General features: G+C 39.5%; 1 protein-coding gene across 1 annotated transcript; it reads right to left on the bottom strand.

Annotated features, from left to right (window-relative positions):
• Window positions 1–1228: 1228 nt before the first annotated feature.
• REEP5 (receptor accessory protein 5) lies at window positions 1229–20755 on the bottom strand. Its single transcript, XM_063295340.1, has 5 exons — window positions 20471–20755; window positions 19184–19277; window positions 8965–9103; window positions 6227–6395; window positions 1229–5391 (listed from the first exon to the last, which is right to left on the bottom strand). The coding sequence occupies exons 1-5, from the start codon at window positions 20586–20588 to the stop codon at window positions 5342–5344; spliced, it is 570 nt and encodes a 189-aa protein (XP_063151410.1). The 5' UTR covers window positions 20589–20755; the 3' UTR covers window positions 1229–5341.
• Between the last annotated feature and the right edge of the window lie 982 nt (window positions 20756–21737).

Genomic DNA, 21737 nt, shown 5'->3' with positions numbered 1-21737 from the left:
GTTCTAAAACCCAGCAAAACCAAATAATGTAACCTAACAGTTCCCAGGGGTATGGATTTCAGAGAAATACAGCTGCAAATAAGGCATTTGTGCTTGCTTTCATGGCGACCTTGGCGTTAAGGTGTAAATTTGTAACCCATCAAAACTATATCCATACATGGTTTCCCAATCAGATGCATTTGCTAACATCTACAGCAAATATGCTTTTGGTGTCCTTAGTGTCTCATACCCTTTCCCCCCTTAATTTCACAAGCAGTTTCTTAAATCTATGCAGTAATAATTCACGCATTTGAATTAAGTGTTTATATCAATGTATTTTCTGTGGATGTCCAAAGGAATAATTTGTATTTAAATTACAGAACTGAACATTTTTCTTTTGAGCGCCAAAATATCTAAGAACATCTAAAAATATTTTTTAAAAGATTGGTAACGATAGCTGAAAGCCTATAGACACAGGGTTGTTCCAGCATGGTATGTACAATAATCGATTTCTCTGGATACATAATTTTTAGTGACTTAAGTTTATTTTTGTTTATTCGTTCAGTCACTTCCGACTCTTCGTGACTTCATGGACCAGCCCACGCCAGAGCTTCCTGTCAGTTGTCACCACCCCCACCTCCCCCAAGGACGAATCTGTCACCTCTAGAATACCATCTATCCATCTTGCCCTTGGTCGGCCCCTCTTCCTTTTGCCTTCCACTCTCCCTAGCCTCAGCATCTTCTCCAGGGTGTCCTGTCTTCTCATTATGTGGCCAAAGTATTTCAGTTTTGCCTTTAATATCATTCCCTCAAGTGAGCAGTCTGGCTTTATTTCCTGGAGCATGGACTGGTTTGATCTTCTTGCAGTCCATGGCACTCTCAGAATTTTCCTCCAACACCACAGTTCCAAAGCATCTATCTTCCTTCGCTCAGCCTTCCTTATGGTCCAGCTCTCTCAGCCAGATGTTACTACTGGGAATACCATTGCTTTAACTACGTGGACCTTTGTTGTCAGTGTGATGTCTCTGCTGTTAACTATTTTATCAAGATTTGTCATTGCTCTTCCCGAGAATTAAACATATTCTGATTTCCTGGCTGCATTTAACCAAGTTTAAATAGGCTGGAGTACAAGAAGCTACCCTGACATCTTGAAAACTGCAATTATGAGCATCAAAACTATTGGATTCAAACAAATACATCAAAATCGTTTGTATTTTCTGAGTTCTGTTTGGGCCTCACTATATTTACATTTAAACTTCTTCCATAACATTACTTAAGATAATCAGCATCTCTAAATTGATACAGAAAGATGCACCATCAATGTTTCATGTAGTTATAAGTAACTGGTTGGATATGGGGAAAATACAAGAATCTATTAAAAATTTCTAGCTATAATGACAATACATAGTAAACATTTATAGAAACTGATAGCAATGTTGTTTTCTTCATGTGAAAAGTAGTGACTTGGTTTATCAATTTGCTCCAGCCTTTCACCAAAATCAAAACTGGAAAGTCGTATTTTTGGCTTCAGCATTTCCTCAGACTTAGTTTAGTAGGCTGAAAGATTATGACTCATTTCTACTGTAGCTTATAACTATGAAGATACTTGCTTCAGCAGTTAATGAGCCACAGAGACTCACTTTTATGGTGCTGACTTTAATCTGAATTTACTTTAGGCTGCTACATCTTTCTATATCAACTTACACCATTCAATAATATCCACTTACACAAAAAGTTACACCAAGGGCATAAAATTACAAAAGAAATAAAGGGTCAAGCATACAAGCCTGTTCCCTAGGTAATATGTTGACATTTTCTTGGTCCCTTGCAGATTGACTTTCTTAGGGCAGTGTGAAACTTTCCACCTGGCCTGGTTGGACTTACACAATTCTATTGTACTGTATTTTCCAGAAGACTGCAAGCATGATGTGGATTTTTTCAGAAGGAACTTAATAAAGAAATATACATAGCAAATAGTTTTTGGAAACAATACCGCATGTGGTTTTAGTGCCATATATTTTCTCATTTTACATGAAACAATCGTATATAGACCACATTTTGTGTGCTTGTTAGAATACATTGTTTATACTAGAGGAGGTGACAGGATTTAGGTTTCAGTAAGATGCTGTGGTACCTGACCAGGGGCCAGCATGTAGCTGATGTTCTCTCACCTCAATGGTTAGCAGAATAAAACCTGGTTAGGGAGATACCAGGAATCTAAAAGTTGCAGTCTAGATTGGAAAGTTTTAAAAAAATCCAGAAAGTGACAACAAAACACTTATATATTGTTGCCAAGAAAAGTCTATGGATATTTCTATGAAGGCAATTTTACTTGTAAGATACTAGGGCATAAGATATGTCAGCCTCTCCTTTGTTCTTTTCTACATCTCTACAATGCAAATGAATTTAAAACAACAACACCCCTACTACCCTTCAACATATGTGTTTAAGAGGTTCTTCTATACCAGTGTTTCTCAACCCTGGCAACTTTAAGTTATATGGGCTTCAACTGCCAGAATTCCCCAGCCAGCATGCTGGCTGGGGAATTCTGGGAGTTGAAGTCCATACAGCTTAAAGTTACCAAGGTTGAGAAACACTGTTCTATACTATTGGTATTGGGAAACCCGCAAGCTATTGGAGAATTAATTCCTACTAGATACACCAATGGATATTAGTCCAGGTAGTTCAATGTTTCACTCAGTTTATAGGAAGACAAGCAGGGCAGTATCTCTCACTACCAGTGAGATTGAACATCATCAGTCTTACAGAGAGAAGGGATTCAGACACATCACTGCAGTATCTTTGCTGAAGAAACACATTTTAAAACATCACTAAAATCATTAATAGTTAAATTAAACAGAGTAGAAATGAATACAAATTGAAATCAGAGCGCTAATATAGGCAACTCATACTTTTTTCCTTTAAACAAATCCACTTCAACAATACTAGGTAAACTCACAAATGCTAGACCAGGATTTTTTAAATCGTAGTTTGTTAAATCATGTTTTCCTGGTTTGCCTGTAACATTCAACTGCAATGTCTGAATTTCTGCATAGCCAGCAATAGAGAACTGATGGTTTAGCTTTTTGTGGGAACTAGGCCAGTGCATTTGAGAAAAAGAAACGTTTGTATATGAGATGTGGCAGGCCACTTGCTTTCCTTCATAAGCATCACACTGTTCCCTCTTTATGCTGCTATATAGGTGGTCCTCGACTTATGACAATTGGGACCAGAATTTCTGTCACTAAATGATGCAGTTGTAAAGTGCGACATCACATGGCCACATTGCCTAATGATGGCAATCCCAGCGATCCCTGTTGCCATCATTAAGCGAATTCCACTAGTCATTAGCCAAGGAACCACCCCAATCCAAGCCATTCCAGGCTTGGTCCCTCCCAGCCCCAAGCCTCAGTAAGGTAAGAGACTGCCTCCAACTCCCCCAACCTGACTAACTCCCCCCACATCTCTGCCCTTTTGGATGCCCTGCACCCTGCCTTGCGGGGCAGCAAGCTGCTCCCACTGCTGGCTCCCACTGCTGACAAGGCGTGCCTGGCCTGGCTCTTCGTGCCAAGAACCGTGCAGCTCTGGGGCTGCTTGCCACACTGTGGTTCAGGGGCCTCTTGGTATGCTGTGGCTCTAGGGTTGCAAGAAGCCTCAGCTGCCCCAGCCCAGTCCCAGCTGACCTCACAACCCTGCACTCCAAGGCTCCTGCTGCCCTGAGCTCTGCTGTCCCAGCCAACCTTCGCCATCTTCTTGCTCCCACTGCTGACGAGGCATGCCTGGCCTGGCCCTTTACAAGGCAGTTGCTGGCCATGTGAGGCCATCTTCCCCAGGTCTCGCAAGGAAACCGCCATCCGTGACCTGGAGAAGAAAGCCTCATACTGCCAGCAGCTGCCTCACAAAGGGCCAGGCCAGGCCAGCCTCGTCAGCAGCGGGAGCAAGACGACAGTGAAGGTTAGCTGGGATGGCAGGGGGTCAAAAGGGCATAGATGAGGGGAGATAGGTGAGTGGGAGGAGCTGAAGCACCCCTGAGGTCGTAAGTGCAGGCAAGCTGTCAAGAGCCCAAATTTTGATCATGTGACCACAGGGGCACTGCAACAGCTATAACTTCGGGGACCGGTCATAAGTCCCTTCATTCAGCACCGCCATAACTTCGGTCACTGAATGAATTGTTATAAGTCAAGGACTACCTGTACATTTTTAAATTAACAAATAAAGACCAAAACACTGCAAAGCCGATAGAATGAATAGCACATAAGGGCCAAGTAAAATCTGATGGTGCCATAAGTTAAAACCTGACAAAGAACGCAATAGAAGCTCTAAAAAAATCATTTTATAAATTATGAGCATGCATCAGCTGGGACTGCTCGCATATAACACCATCACTATAAAAAACCATTACAGGATTGAAGTTTAGTGAAGCAGGATAGAGTGCCAATGGGGAAGGGGAAAATTTCTTTCTACGCCAGTTGTTCAGTTACATAACCCTGGTAACATTGTAGGAGGACAGCCATGTTAGTCTATGCGTTAGCAAAAATTCAGGACTGGTAACATGTTTTCTGAGTAACAGATTTTATTAAAAGACATAAATTTTTGTGAGCTGCACTCTCTGCATCTGATGAAGTGACTGAAAATGTGTTAGTCAGAAAAGGTGCTAGCAGACTTTCCAATATAATGATGTTAAATAATTTTTGGCCTAAGTGCTCATTTTTCAGTGTCTAAAGAGAATGCCTAAGATATACATATACTAGACCAGATATTGCAAGTTACAGTCAATCTGTACCACAAGCAGAAAATCCATTTTCAGCACTGTCATCTCACTTTATTCTTCACAACATTGTAAGTAATTGGAGGTTTGTGTGAAGGGAGATACACAGTAACACATGGCTAACTAATTATTCCTTAGGTAAAGGTAAAGGTTTCCCTTATATACAAAACCACACACACCATAGCACTATCATTACATTTCAATATTGAACTATGTTATAGCAAGAACTAGTCAAATATGAAATAAAATTTGTACATACTGCTGTTGCATGCACAAATAGTGTAATGTTCAGAACCTGGGGCATATTTTATTTGAAGATTACATGAAAGGCAAGACAAGACATTACTGAAAATCTTCTTTCTGCCCAGGAACTGTATAAGCTTTAGATGCCATCCACTGCATTGACATTAAATAAAAATGCTTACTTTCAATACAGGGAACTGCAAAAAGAGCAAGCAATACTACAATACATTCTTTTAATAAAACCAAAAAAGTTTACAAGGCAACATTATTCAAATTACTATATCACAGTCCCCAGAAACATCGCACTGTATAAAGGAAGTGATAAGGAGAAATTTCTTCCAGTTAATTACTTTAGGTGCTCTTCTTCTCATCACCCAGTAAATTTATTGTTGCTTTTTTAGCTAAAAGGAAGAAAGAAATCCATGATTTTTAATAGTACTATAATAAGGTAACTCAAGATTATTGTTACATTTACATGAGTAGAAATACAAGATTATGTCTAACTTCTATGTGCCAACATCAACATTTGCATATAGTTATTAAGAACTGTGGGTAGAGATAGTGAAATATGTCAACATACTCAATTTCTAACCAAAATGGAATTATTCCACCCTTTAATACAGAATTTTGAATACTACTGTATTGTTAAACAACCTATGAGTACTCAACGTTCTGTAAACAGTATAAATTACACAAGTTAAATGTATGTGCATAATGTAACCATGTGATTAATTAATTAATTAATTTCTTAGATAGTATTTTTGCTGCAACCATTTGGGAAGAAGAATAAATAGGGTAAGGAAACCCAATCCTCTCCCATAAGAAGTCTACTTTTCTTCTGAAATTTCACCAGGTACTGTCTATGATGCCCGAAGCCTATTGCAGCACACCTAATAGACTTGGAGCAGTCTTCCTCAACCTAGTGTTCCTGAAATATGTTAAATTCATTTCCCAGAATACCCAGCCTGCATGGATGAAGTCACATACATCTGGAAGGAACCACACACTCAGAAAGGCTGGTATAGAGGCTTATCTTGGAAAAAGGACCACTGAGTTTTTCAATATACAGTATCAAATTCTGCACTCACATGGTTCAGAAACAGACATACTTCCTCACAGCAAATCTCACTGTACAATTTTTTCTCTTCTGATTAACATCACTAAGAACAATTTAATTATGCACAATTATCTATGAAATAGACCTGTTTGAAATTGGCCTTGCTGGCCTCACCTCACCTTCTTTAGTAATGGTGTCTGCTGTCTCTCCAGCTTTTTCTTTTAACTCCTTCATTACATTATCCAATTGAACCTCATGCTTCAAGAAGAAAGGGCGGATAATTCTGTGGTAAAGGAACTCTGCTCCATTTGAAGGACTTGGGGCCATACACCACACCAGAAAACCACACTGTACAAAACAGAAACAACAAATAAGAAACAGACTGTGATACAGCTACCAGTAGTGGCACTTAAATATCAGTAATCCCGATGCCACAGTTTAGGCAGCTCCCTAGTCTGAATTTCCCACTGTGATTAATTCATTAGCTTTAGCGCAGCCTGCCCATCTCATCTGCAATATGAAGATAATAGTATCTTACACAGAGACTATAACAGTGTGAATCACTCTGGACAATAAAGCAATACAAATATTGTATGGTTCCCACAAAACTTTGCAAAATATAGTAAATATACTGCAGATGAAATCTACAGTCTGGGTAAAAAAATAGTGTATACAGCCCTGAAACTCTTAGATCTCCACCATTTCATGAACTGGAAAAGCAGGAACACAAATGATTAGTTCTTGCACTAATCTATAATCTTACGGCATGAAATGATTCTCAGTAACTGGTGAAACATACTGTCACAATGTATTCTCCAAAAGGATGGCATGCCAAGAAATTCCTGAAATTCCTTGTATCTCCTTGTGCATTAGAATAAGAAGAAAACCAGTGTGCCCTGCTTATGACACATCTATTAATAAAAAAATAATTTAAAAATAAAATAATTTCTCCTTCAAATCAAGTTTCATTTCTTGTGACTTGATGGACACATCCGTGTTGTTTACTTGGCAATAATATAAAAGTGGTTTGGCATTGGCTTCTTCCAGGTAAGTACATAATTAGGAGAAGAAAATCTTCTAAAAATAGGATAGCAAAACAAGACTCATGCATCCTTCCCCAAAGATACAGTTGCAAATAGGTGGGGAGGGAGGGATAAATCTGACAGAGACAGAAATACATGCAAAATTTCATCCCAAATGCCTTTTCCAATACTAGGACACAGCTTAGTTTTAAGGGAAAACATTTTTTAGTCAAAGTGAGTGAAGACTAAAAATGCAATCATTAGCCTGCCATAATAATCCAGGGTATGAGAGGAACACCAAAATATTATGGGTATGCAAATTATCCTGATCCAATACAAACAGTTAAACTGTTTCATTTGAAATGGGTGTTCCAACTCAAACCATTTCAGTTCTGAACAATTTACAAATCATCGATTCAGAGACCGGATTTATTTCCCTTTTTGCTGAATCCTTGCACAGCCCTACAAAATATGGTGAAAGAATTTACAATGATCGTGACTACCCTTTCCAAAGATGCTAAAATGTATGTATGAACATGAGTATGATGTATGAACCTGACTATCACAGCTGTGCTTTCTTTGAAGGGAGAAATATGATTCAGAATACACACAAGTACACATACAGTATGTAGGTGAGAAATTCCTTGAACCAGATCATCTCTTCCTGAGATCATATGGTGGCTAGGAGGACAGTCCCTTGACCCCATGAAGAGACACAACTGCTTTTCCAACAGTGGCTACATGGGTGCTTATGTATTCTCTGAAGCACATTCCTCCCTTGAATCCGAAGCACTGCACAGCCTTAATATCTGTATGGAACCGCCAATGTCAGCCTGCCTCCAACTACAAATTACCAGAAAACAACAGCAATAGAAGGCTATTACTCTCACTTATTGGCTCCTAGAGTTTGGATATTGAATGTATATTCACAAAACCAAGACATACTCAAAGTGCAAATGCCTAATGAAAGAGTGTCCAAGAGAATCTGTTTACCCTAATTTTAAAATTCTTGACCTTAATATGGAAAGATTCCTGGTATTTCCAACCCTGATCAATACAAATGCAACTACACAGCAGTCCAATACTTGTTGTTTATTCGTTCAGTCGCTTCCGACTCTTCGTGACTTCATGGACCAGCCCAAGCCAGAGCTTCCTATCGGTCGTCAACACCCCCAGCTCCCCCAGGGACGAGTCCATCACCTCTAGAATATCATCCATCCATCTTGCCCTTGGTCGGCCCCTCTTCCTTTTGCCTTCCACTCTCCCTAGCCTCAGCATCTTCTCCAGGGTGTCCTGTCTTCTCATTATGTGGCCAAAGTATTTCAGTTTTGCCTTTAATATCGTTCCCTCAAGTGAGCAGTCTGGCTTTATTTCCTGGAGTACAGACTGGTTTGATCTTCTTGCAGTCCAAGGCACTCTCAGAATTTTCCTCCAAGAAGTCCAATACTAACTTTTGAAAAAGCAATGTTTAAAAGCAAATGGAAGTTTGCATGAATTTATATATTTATTTATTTGATTTCTATAGCATGAATTTATGAAATCCACATTTTCTGTTCACTTTTCCAGTTATATTTCTCCCTCTTCCTTATGAAATTTATTCTTTCATGTATAAAGAAAATGAAGTCATCCCATTGTCGTTTGGATATGATCACAGTTCTCGCCAACAGGTTTTGGTTTAAGAAGCCATCTTCCTGTAGGAGCCCAGTCTTGGTAAGTTTGGAAACTAAATCACTGTTGGGGATCAAGTTTACTGTATGAATTAGAGCTACTGCATAAGCTAAGGTTAAGCTACAGTTAACCATAGTCAATTCACCATCCAAGATTATATTTCACATTGTGATAGTTGTTTCCTGAGAGACAGATAAGTATATGGGGGGGGGTAGAAGACAACATACCTTCATCATGTAGTAGAATGGGAACCAGGAGAGAAAGATGTCTGAGAAAAATTCTGCTATGCTGAAGATTCCATACACTACCCAGTAGGTCAGCCACTGTGTATCATCATCTTTGTTAGGGCTTTCAATGGCTTTGATGCTGAAAGAACAGTAATCAGGAGATAAGCCACATCTAACACATGGAACATAAACCTGGCCAGTGTTCTACTCCAAACAACCCATTCTAAATCTGGGTGCTTTATAAGGGAGGTAACTTAAAAATAACAACTGTGTTAACATTATGGAGGAAAAACCTTGTATTTACAGTACTAGATCACTGAAACATTTATCTTTCTCTAAATAGCATATCTGAGTAGTTTTCTGACATAACATTCTATAATGTAATTCAAATGTTTTATATGCCCAAATACTCATCATCCTCTATTCTGTATGCATATGTATGCCATTCTTCCAAATTAAGTTCAGCATATCTCACAAGAATAAATCAGCATACAAATGCAACAAAAATGGAATCATATTCATGGATGGATGGATGGATGGATGGATGGAGAACCATGATTACAGACTCATCAAAATTCCCCGTTTCATAAATCTCAGGGGATCCAATTTAACCACAACCCTTTAAAATCTGATGAGAACACACCATTTCTCCAAAAGGCCCATAAAGCTCCTCTGTCTACCATAGCAACCAAAATAGCAAGAACTACTGCAGCTCTGAAAACTGCTCACATTATATGCTATCAAAATCAAACGAAAGCTCATGATACTTATTTTAAGCAAGTGCTTGTACCAATGGAATTTGTTGGAACACACTATTCTGGGCATACCATGTGATTATATTGTTTGCTAGTGCTAATGCATCCTGAATGTGTATCCAGTAAATTGCATACACTTCCTAGTTGGTGAGATGCGGTATGTTGGCTTAAAAAACAGTTTCTAACCTGTTTTAACTGAGTGTTGGTGGCACTTGTAGAATACTAGCTAAAATGAGCCCGAATTGTATAGTGTTGCCTTAGTGTTAGCAGGGAATGTAGCATGTGATATGGGTGCAGCTGGTACCTCTCTTACTAAAAAGTGTCACATGAAAGCTGTAACCAATGAAAGCCATGAGGCACAGCAGAGATGAATATCTATGGGTCCATTTGGTGATGACTACTCCATGTGGAAGATTGCTACTTGGAATGTAAGAGGTATAAATGGTAAAGAGCATGAATTTATAAATGAAATGAAAAAGAAAAATAGGTATTTTGTGTGTCTGTGAAACTAAGAGAAAGAGGAAGGATGTAACAGCTCTGAATGAAGGTGGTTTGATTTTGTGGAATGGAATTGACTAAATGTAGAGAGGTGAAGACTATAGAATTAATTATGAATGAAAGGGATAAATTGGTGTTGAAGGTGCATATGAAAGCAAGAATTCATATGTTGGTGAAAGTTGCATATTATGCTACAGGGAATGGGAATGGAAGATTAATTTTGGGAAAAATTGTGCTGTGTTCAGAATGAATGTGATCTGGGAAAAAATATTCCCAGGGGTGAAACAAGAAAATATAGAAAAAATGTTTGGCCATATGGAGACCCAAGAATGAATGAGAATGGTGAATAACTGCCTAGAAAAGGTCTGTTTTGAATATGTAGTTTAAGTCTGTTCAAATGCACATATGTCAATGTAATGAATACATTTCTAAAAGCAATATTGATTTCATTGTTTATGATAAGATTGATAGAATTAGTGAAAAATACAAGATACTGAGATCTTAGGGAGAAATGGAAGAAACAAACAAGTGAAAGAAATTAGACTAAAATAGAATAACTATACGAAGATAAAGTACAAGTCCTGCATGGAAACATATTGGAAGACAGATTAAGGTTGCAACAGAATGAATGGAAGTAGACATCAGGAAAGAGAATAGAATTGAAAGTGGAGATGGAAGTTGGTTGGAACAGCGAAAAATGTATGTCGAACTGTACTATACTGTGAAAAGGATGCTTGGTAATGGATGAAATTAAAGACGCTATGTATGAGAAAAATGAATATAAAAGAATAATTGCTGCAAAAAAGAAATGAGGATCAGAAAAAGATACTGTCTAATGTGTATAAAAAGAAAAGGACAGTTGCAAAGAATGTGGTTGAAGAGAGCAACATGCAGTTAAATTAAAAGAAGAAAAAAACTGATTTTGATAATAAATAAATATATGTTTTAGAAGGAGTGTAGAGAGAAAAACAGTAAGTTCCAGAAGGGTGAATTGACTTTAAAAAATATATGATTGGGATAAAATTGAAATTAAGAAATGCTGGAAGGAGACATGTATGGGAACGACAGTGTTGACAACTAGAATTAAAAATGAATGTTCTAAATCTTAATGCACAAGATAAAATGGAAGTCATAAATGTTGTGGGAATGATGAAAATGGTAAGAATACAGGAACTGAGAAATGTGAAAATATGGATGTTGTTTGCTTACGCGCAATTAGCTTAATGCATGTATGAAGACTGCATCTGTATTGTAAAAGGGACTCAGAAGAATGCCATTACCATTATACTGTTCCCTTTAAATAGCAATGTAGCAAGAGTGAACACAAAAACTACAGAGGGCTAATTTATTAAACATATCTGTGAAAATATTCAGTGGAATTTTGATTGAAAGGGTGTAATAAGTTACAATGATATGTAGTGTAGCTTTATGCTAGGCAGAAGGTATGCAAACCAGATTTGTCTTCTTCAGCAGCTCACTGAGAAAAGTATTAGTGTGAGAAAGTTTATTGTACATTTGTTGATTCAGAGAAAGTGTATTATAAAGTGTATAGGTTTCAATTACAGATTGTTTTCTGTGAATATGGAGCTGAATGTTGGCTGCTGAATACCAAACGAGTGGTGTATGATGGAAGAAAATATGCACAAGAATAAAATAATGTTTAGTGAATAGTTCAATACTGAACAGGAAATAGAACAAGGATGTGTGACGTCTCCTTGGTTGTTTAATGCATTTATGGAAAAAAATGTATAAGGCATGCTGTGTTGATGTGAGTGACCAGTGCAAAAGAAGGACATAAAATGGTTTGGTCAAAAAGAGAGAATGAATGGGAACTGAATATCAAAACAAATATATAAAGAACAAGGGAATGGTTTGAGAGGAAAGAAGACAGAGAATGGAGGTTATTAGATCATTAACAAGAAAAGGAAGATTGACGTTTAAAGAACAAAGACACTGTATGAATTGAAATATAGATGTGGTTGAAACAAGAATGGTGCGCAAGGTTAGAAAGGTATAGAAAGATACAGTCAATGGTATTGATATAAATTAGATTTAGCTATACTTCCTTTTCTTTTTCTTATCTAATGCCTTTAATTTCTTTGGTCTATTACTTCTTACTCTGTTTCTGTGCTTTACATGATCACAGTATGATAGTTGTATATACAAATATGCATGCTTGTGCTATCCATTGCATAGGAAATAAATAATAAAAAATAAATGTTACTGTTCTTGGATACTCCAACTGACAAAGGTATATTTGAATCCAGAGAACAAATTAAAATCAATACATGACAGGCAAGGATAGGCAAAACTTCCATCAGAAAAGTGTGAAGCTGACTTGCAATGCATGATTCAACTACAAAAACTTGTAGTTTCAAGAACGCAAAAATAGGTCAGAAACAAGATTAACAGGTTTTGGTGTCAGAGCTGCTGGAGGGAGAGAGAAAAGAAACCACATGATCTTCATTCTTCTTTTAAATCAACTAAACAATTTCTGCCACTCCCGTTTATATACACATTTAAGTTCTGTTGCTATCAGGAACAAAAATACCTATAAAAGTATTTTGGAGAGTGGTAAGATAAAGGCAGTAGAAACAGAAGTGTAGTATTTTATTCTTAATAACTATTACCACTCATTATGATGATACACCATCAGTCATGGCTGCTTTAATCATAAGCTCTCAAAGAAGCCAGAAATAAGCCAATGTTAGTATTATAAATAAGAAAAAATGTGGATAGGTTATGCTTCTTGGACCAGTTCCTGGTCTGTTTGTCCAGCTTTTTAAGCCACTTCTACCTTGACATCTATGGGTTGGACAGAGATTTAAGGAAGGCACAAAATTAAACCAGTAATATGCCAGGAAATTCCAAACAAACAATGCAACTCCTTACACACAGTATGCTAATCGCAATCAGTAACCCAACAATAAATCACTGTTTCAAACTATGATTATCCTAAAATAAACAATAATTTATTTGCTCCTCTTGTTTCAATATTACTTTCAGCCAAAAACCAACCACATTATGGCATAGTGTAATTGTGAATTAGAGCCTCGTGTGGCGCAGAATGGTAGGCGGCAGTATTGCAACTGAAAACTCTCCCCATGACCCAAATTCGATCCCAGCAGAAGCTGGATTCTTGGGTAGCCAGCTCAGGTTGACTCAGCCTTCCATCCTTCCGAGGTCAGTAAAATGAGTACCCAGCTTGCTGGGGAAAGTGACAACTGAGGAAGGTAATGGCAAACCACCCCACTAGTCTGCCAAGAAAACATCACAAAAGCGGCATCCCTCCAAAGGGTCAGACATGACTTAGTGCTTGCATAGGGGACCTTTCACCTCACAATTGTGAATACTGAGTAATTCTGTCAACAGCAAGCAACTGCTAATATTCTAACAATAAGCATATATTGCATGAGACAGCAAAGGGTAGATTTTTCTACTGAAAATTGATTTCGATAGAAGGCAGGATGAGGTATTCAGGTATACTTCCAAAATTGGTTGCAGACTGTTTTTTCCACCACAGCTATATCTACGGGCATATTATTCAAATTAGACAAACAAACAGATGCCTTCAGGGGAGGGAAGAATTTCTAAATTCAACCTGAAAGTCTCACTGAACTTGATAAAAATCCAGAGAACCTTCAGCACTGGATTTAGCATCATCCATCCTAAGTAAATAAACAACTGTATCTCTCCATTGACATACTGTTCTCACAACTTGATCTTCAAGGTCAACTATCTGTGAGCACAAAATCTGTTTAATTAAGTAATGAAATAAATATATATTCTGATCTTGGGTTCCTGTGGGTATTGCTGGTTAAACAGTCACGTAAGATGAGGAGCATGCACATCACTCTCATCTTCCCAGGAATATTCATCTTTGATTTTATTCCTGTCCTCTTTCAGAAGTCAGCAGCCAATGCAAACAAAATCCACCAATCAAGGAATTACAGGAATAATAGGATGGGTCATTCTTCAGAAGTCTGCCCATGCTGTCTATGTGAATTGATTGTCCCTACTCTGGCTCCCCAACTGAGCATCTTTAAAATTTAAAATAATGTGAAATAAAGAAATATACGGGAATATACCAGGCAGAAACAACCCCCAAGATGAGGAAGGCAGATTCTGCTTCAATTTGTACAACTATCTAGGTTCTGTAGAGAGAGCAAACTGGAACTCACCAGCTGCTGCACAACCACTCTTTCACTTCATCAGGAGAAGGGGAAGTGACTGAAATTAACAAATATAGTGGAAGTGGTAACTCTCTCTGCTTCTCCAAATGAAATACTGGGTCTGTTCTCTCCTCCTTTGACTTTTCCTTGGAGGGAATTTGTGTGTGGAAAAAACAGGGCGGGGGTTCTGAAAGGAACTCAAGAAATAAAGGGCTCATGGAGAGGGCAATGGCCGGCAGAGAAAAGACCACAATAGGGGTTGGCCCCAAGAGGGGAGGGCACAGCCTGCACCTCTCAACAGTTTTGAAAAACATTAAGAGTCACCTGAGTTTGCCTGCAAGGTAATGGATGGTAAAGAGTAATATGTTTTACACACCTTGAGGCTGTCCTTGGCTAATACAGGAATAAAATGGGAAATGCATCTTTCACGATAGTAGCGGAGTAACAGTTTAACTCTACTCTTGTCTTGGTTTCCAAACCACTAGCAAGACAATCTCATGCAAATAAGGGGAGAAGTTGTTGCTGTCAACTTTAGGGACAGGGCCTAAATCAGAGCTTTTTGACTTATTTCTTCTTTTTCTCCCTTTATGCAGATAAAATGTTTTGAAAAATTCTGTCAGCAGTATAATTCTTTCTTTACTAGAAGATATTATCCACATTTCAGGTACTTCCAAAAGCCAAATGATGAATAAAGCATGGAAGTAATACCTGAGGGAGAAAAATAATGCAAAGTACTACTGGAACTAATCTTTTCCAAATTGTTTTACTTTAAATTTTCTATCAAGAGAGGGAGCTCTTTCTGTCCTCAAGACTACTGTGCTCAGTATAGTCAGCCATGAATGTGAGGCACTTCAGTATTTCAGACCTGAGTCTTTTCCAGCCCAATCAGAGATGTCAGTAACTAAACCGGAGATAGTAACACTGCTGCTTACTCAGCCAATCTCCTGCCCATGCCTAATTTAATGGTGATAATGCCTAGCTTAGATGTTGGGGGGAAAAACACCCAGATAAATGCTGCCTGGTCACGGAGGCAAAGATCCTCCTCCTTTTAACAGTTTTATGATGCCTACAAATAATTCTATTAGGGTTGTGCAATGTTTCAGATTTAATCCCTAGCAGCCGCTTCAGAGCAAATAGAACTGCCAATGTAGCACCTGTCTGTAACTTTTTAAAGCAGCATCTTTTCCCAGGATCACACAGCTACCCTCCAAGCAGCCTTCATTTCTATATAATTACATAAGCAATCTGAATTACATTTTTAGACTTTGAAGGAAAACTCTGCTGATCCATATTAAAAAAAAAGCAGCAGCAATAATAAATTGATCCAGAGATATTTGCATTCAAGTTACATTCACAGTCAGATTAAAGTTGTAGGAAGAGTCCACATGCTGCATCATCATCATGCCTATTTTAACATGAGCAACAGTTTGCCTATGAAAAGCCCAATGTGTATCCATTCTACCCAAAAATTATTTGTAAGTCATGCATGCGGGGCTTCTTCACCATTTGTCCTCGCTGCTATATTTGAGACTCTACTGTTCGATCTTCATGCATCTGGAAAAGCAATTGCAGTAGAGACTTGTCTTCCCCAGCTGCATCATATCTTTGCTGGGAGAATCATTACTGAATAAGTCATGAAGAGCCCAATACATTATGTTGGAGATTTACCCCTTCTACTATTGTACAATTTTTACTGACTCATTTTTGTTTATGTTCTTGCACTACTGATTTAATGCTGATAGTTCTACCATCTTTTTACAGGAAACATGTAACATATCCAACCACAAAATACTGAAGTTATTAAACTCTGAAAGGCCCCATAGACAACTTACAGAAAAATGGTATCTGTAATGTACTATAAGCAATAAGGGGACACAAGAATATATAGATATCATTTTAAAACATGAATTTGGCTATAGAAAGGTAAGGTAAAGGTTTCCCTTGACGTAAAGTCCAGTCGTGTCCGACTCTAGGGGGCGGTGCTCATCTCCGTTTCAAAGCCTTGGAGCCGGCGTTGTCATAGACACTTCCGGGTCATGTGGCCAGCATGACGACACGGAACGCCGTTACCTTCCCACCGAAGTGGTACCTATTGATCTACTCACATTTGCATGTTTTCGAACTGCTAGGTGAGCAGGAGCTGGGACAAGCAACGGGAGCTCACCCCGCCGCGCGGTTTCGAACCGCCGACCTTCTGATCGGCAGCTCAGCGGTTTAACCCGCAGCGCCACAAACATGAATTTGGCTATACATTTGGAAAATTAATGTTTCAATAGAAGTATTATTGTTTAAGCTGCTACTACTCTTTGAAATGCTACTCTGTGTTCATGAGTACATTCAAACCATTGTTTCATCAAAGTATTTCAAAACAACTCTACAGAGAAATTAAATTTGGAACTGGGAGGAAGAAAGGAGAGAAAATTGATTACTGTAGGTGTGAACTGGCAACACTGAGTAATATTGCACTGGAAGTGTAGGTTAGCCATTCATTATATAATACCTGCAGGTCATTTAATGGTAAACATGTGCATGAGAGAGCTCATATTCAATAAAGACACAGATCTGGTTCACATGACAAAGTAAGCAATATTGTAGCTAGGTGAAACATGTTGTCCACACCGAGATCATGGAGAGAATTGTGGTTAAGGCAGAGAGCTTTAGCCATAATGTATACCTATGATCTCCACTTATCTAATCCAGCCAATGTTATATACTTATTTTTATATATTCTTATATTTTTATATAAGAATTATATAAGAATCTTATATAAGAATATTCTTATATTCTCTTCTGTTGGAATAAGCAGCCATGGTTCTTCCAAAAACAGTATGTGTTGCAGGACTAATCAATTTTTTTTCTGTCAGTTCTAGGCTATCTTTCACTCTTTCACAGTTTTTCTTTTTTAAAGGAGCTAAGGAAGAATGTATGCACACAGGTATTCTGTGAACCATTATTATAATAAAATTAAAGAGGCTAGCAAAACACAGTGCATAGATACTGTATAGCTGCGGCCTTCAAACACATACGGCAAGAGTGATATGAAACACTCCATTAAGATCCTTTCTACATTGAAAGGTGACTTCATGTGGGAGACCTGAGAGGGTATTTCCAGATATTTTTGTCTTTGTTAACACCAACAGGAGTGGACATTAAAATTGACTGCAGTGCTGGGGGACAGAAGAAATTAATCTTTTATTTGTGCTATTTAATCAATTTAAATACAGCAAATCTGTTATCCCCACAAGAAGAGAACATATACATAGACTCATGCTCTATCTGGCTTCTCTTTTACTGTTACCAAAAGAGCCTTTGGAATAAGTATCATCAAATAAATACTGTAGGATTAATTGTTATCCCTTAGCCCCAACACCCTCCTAGGCCTCATTCCAAGTCTCCCCTTAGTTGTTTTTAAGCACAGACCCAGTTACAGATCTCATATATAATGTCTCTTCTGGGTTGCAAAATCTGGATCACCATCAGATGGCAACAAAGATAGACAGAAACCCCTGAACTCTGGTGGTCCTACTTGGAATGTAGCCATTTTTAATATAGGCAATACACATTATATATCATTCAAATATCACACAGTTTCTAACTACTGCTGAAGTGCTGTATTGATTTAGAGACTTAGGAAAAATACAATTCCCAAATATTATCTGCAAGAAATCAAACAAAAATGGAAATGGCAATGAAACACTAGTTTTAGCACTTGGGTCAGATCCATACATGCAGATACATCACTGAACAATATTCAAAGGTGAATATTTTCAACCATCTTAGAAATAGCACAAAACAGCTGGAAAACTCTGCCTTTGATGTCTGATCTGTACCAGCAGTTTCAAAAACTGTATACTAAGTTCTTATACCATACTGCAGCTGTAAATGATAAACATCCCTGTGTGAAACCACCCTTAGGTTTCCTTTACTACAGGACTCCTTATGCTTAAGTAAGAGAAGCACAACCTGAAGCTGCTTCTCTCCATTAATGAGGGCACTCTAATGACACATCCTAATCAGCCTCACTGAAGACATTGTATATTTTCCAATCCTCCCAGAAAAATTGTAGTATGATAAGAGTTGTGGCTTTCACCCTAATTCAAACCAGCTGCTAACAACATTCAGCAGCATTCAACCATCAGTCATGTTCCTTCTTAGAAAAGCCCAGGCTCTCAACATTCAGCAAAGAGCCCTATATTTGGGTGTTTTAAAGTTAGGTACTGCAAACAAGGTGATCAGTCCAAACAAAAAGGAAGCAATGGGTCATTTTAGTTAAGATGGTCCTTGTATTTTCTCTCCCACCTAGGAGGACTACATCCTTGCTAAGCTATCTTCCAAGCTCTTTTAAAATGAAAATATCAATATTTAAAGAAATAACCCCAACAATTTTTATCACAAGACATATTGGTCAAGATAATCTTACATTTCAGACAGAACTTTGGTATTCTTACAATTACATATAGATTCCTAAGTAAGAGATGGAATACACAGAGAGACACACTGTCACAATACTCTGGTTCTAACTTTGCAATAACATGCAAAGGATTACAGTCAAGCCTGCAGTTGGCCTCCACATCCATAGGCAGAAGTCTTCCCATTTCCAATCTCTAAAATGCCAGAGGCCAATTTCAAAATCAATCTGGCAAATGCAAACTCTGCCTGGGAATGACAGCCCAGTCCCCAGTGTAATGATTTGCAAGCTATTTGCAACCAAATGAACAAGAAGTAATATTATCTTTCACCCACAACCAACTCCCAACATGCAGCAAAAGGAGGGTAAGCTGCCAGAATACTTACGAGATGTATGCAGGATAAGCAAATCCTATCAGGTTGCACAGCAATGATGCTCCATAGCCAATAACCAGGTAAATAGCCAGCACAGCAATAATGGCTGAAAGAAAAAGCAGCAAGTCAGTCGGTCAATCCAGAGAGAGACCTACTAGAACAGACCGGAAACATAAAAGAGGCCTTGTTACATAAAGGAGTATGGTTTCTTAAGGGCAGAGAGGAAATGGAAAACCTTTCCATAGGGCCCAACTTTAAGCTCACTCACTCTTACCAAAAGTTACATTCAGGAGGAAGTTGGCTTGCCATTTACCAACAGGTCTCAGACACATGATGCAGGAGTGGGGGGAAAAAACAGGAATGTAAAAAGGAGCTAACCTGTAATACTAAAGGGATACATGCCAAATGAGAGAGGAAAACCAAGACTTCAGTTCATCCCAGACACGTCAGCGAGTCAATTACTATTCAGGGGAGTAACTAACTTTACTCCTCCTCTTCCTCCCTCTCATTTGTCTACAGATAGGATTCCCCTAAAACTACTGAGGTGAGTTCTGTTCCCTTTGTGAGGAGCTGATCACATTCATATTTCAAAGTTCGTTTTTTCCCCCACAAGAAGATTTAGGAATTGCCCTGAGGAGTAGTAGTAAGGAAAAGCAGAGAGGAAGCTGAGAAAGAAATCTGGTCTGCTGTAACCGGAGCCCTGACAGCCAGGCTGTTGTTTCATCATTTTATATCCCAGGGGCTTCTGATCCCCCATTTCTTCCAACTACCCTCAGAAGATTCCCTGCAAGATCACCCATAAACGTGCAAGAAAGAGACAGGTACGGAGGAGGCCCAGAATCTCCAAATATACCACGGTCTCGGAGTGTATGACTGTGTGGCGAGCCGGAGGGTAGGGTAGAGCGGTCATATTCTCACGATCCCCTAAGGGTGCAATGGAAGAACAAAACAAGCGGAGATGGAAGGCTGAGTGCTAAGAGAAAGCTGGCAACCTTCCTGACTGGAAAGATCGCGGGAATTACTGCAGCATCTTGCAGAGCTGTATTGTCGCTGGGGCTGTGGCCTGGAGAAGGGAGAAAGGCTTTAGAGCCGAGCTAAGGCCACATTTGCTAGTAAACAAAACGAACGTCCATCCCAAGGCAAGGCTTGGCTTCCGCTTCGCCCCCCCCCCGCCCGAAGCCTTCACTCCTCCTCCCGTTAGAGAACATCGAAGCCTCAGCGGGCAGAAATCCCCCTGCAAGAAATCCAGACAACGACTGGGCGGAATGGCTCAGCTCGAGAATGAGTGGGGACGCTCACCGATGGCGACGTAGGACCTGCTCACGCCGGTCTTGCTCTCAATTTTCTCCAGCACATCGGTCAGGCAGTTCTTCTGGCGCAGGAACTTGTCGAACCTCTCCCTCATGGACGCGGTCATGCCGAGACCTTCCCCGCTGCTGTCGCTTTCCCTTCAGCTACTCTCAGTCCAAGCGCTGATCCGCTGGAGCAGGAACCCGCAGCAGGGCTGACGTTTCGGCTTTTTTGCACCGAATGCCAGCCCTCGGCCTCTAGGTGGAAGAGGAGGGAGAGAAAAAACAAGAGAAAGGGGACGTCAGCGGCCGCATCATGGGATATGTGTGCGCTCCGCGTCAGCACCGACACGGCCAGCCTACCCACCGCACGTCCTCCCTCCTGCTTGCTTCGGGTCTGCAGGCGCGCCACACCCAAGAGCGCCGGCAGATAACGCCCTTGCGCTGGAGCGGGGAATCGGCTGCGTATAGGACCAACGGGGCGCAGGTCGTGAGGGACTGGGCTCGGGGCAAGGCGGCGGCCCTTGCCGGACTCAAATCTCTGCCTCTTGCAGACGTCCCCTGAAGTGCTTGCAGGCTTTAGCCTCATCCACATGCCCTCGTGGCTCCAGTGTTGAGATGAAGTCTCCTTAGAGGCCAGGGGCTGGAGCAAAGGGATCCGATGTCAGAGTGCTGGAAAGCGTTTTGCCCAAGAGATCAGAACAATCACACACCAGGCATTTTTATAAAAACAAATTTATTTACAGAAAGCACAAAAACATTTTCAAGCTGTGCATTCATTCACACGTGCTCAGAAAGAACAGGGCTGGCAGGCTACAAAAGTGAAACTAAACAAGCCCAGACAAGCTGCCCTCCCCCAAGCAATGCAGCTATTAACACCCAAATTGAGGACAATTAAGTTTGACCTCTTCACCCTGTCAATACTTAAGGAAGTACTCAATTACCGTGGTAACTTAGTGGTTTGGTCCGGGCAAAAACAAAGATATGCCATCATATGACAGGCAGGAAAGTTGCGTTTTCCAGTGGAAAATGGGTCATAGGTGGTGAACATTCTGATTTGCACTGGTGGGGGGGTGGGGGTGGAGAAAAGTCCCGTCACCCCTGTATGAAATCCATGCAAGAAGGGACTAAGAAACATACCACCACCACTGGATTTTTATTTTCAGCATGTACTGTCTTTATTTGAACATTTGATGGTAGTATGGATGCCATTCCCCCACGTTTAATTCCACAGCATTATCAATGTCAGTAAGTATAATTTTGCCTTGGGGGATTCA

This window comes from Candoia aspera, chromosome 2, assembly GCF_035149785.1.
Source record: "Candoia aspera isolate rCanAsp1 chromosome 2, rCanAsp1.hap2, whole genome shotgun sequence".
NCBI lineage: Eukaryota > Metazoa > Chordata > Lepidosauria > Squamata > Boidae > Candoia > Candoia aspera.
Note: the sequence above shows the minus strand (reverse complement) of the source record. Positions and strands in the feature narration are given on the sequence as shown.

Bases quoted from the DNA above. Each gene is read 5' to 3' on its own strand.
- REEP5 (XM_063295340.1), bottom strand. From the start codon at position 20,588: ATGACCGCGTCCATGAGGGAGAGGTTCGACAAGTTCCTGCGCCAGAAG. The intron at 19,278-20,470 runs GTGAGCGTCCCC...TTTTTCTTTCAG, and splicing joins CAGGTCCTACGTCGCCATCG to CCATTATTGCTGTGCTGGCT. The intron at 5,392-6,226 runs GTGAGGTGAGGC...TCTTCCTTTTAG, and splicing joins AGACACCATTACTAAAGAAG to CTAAAAAAGCAACAATAAAT.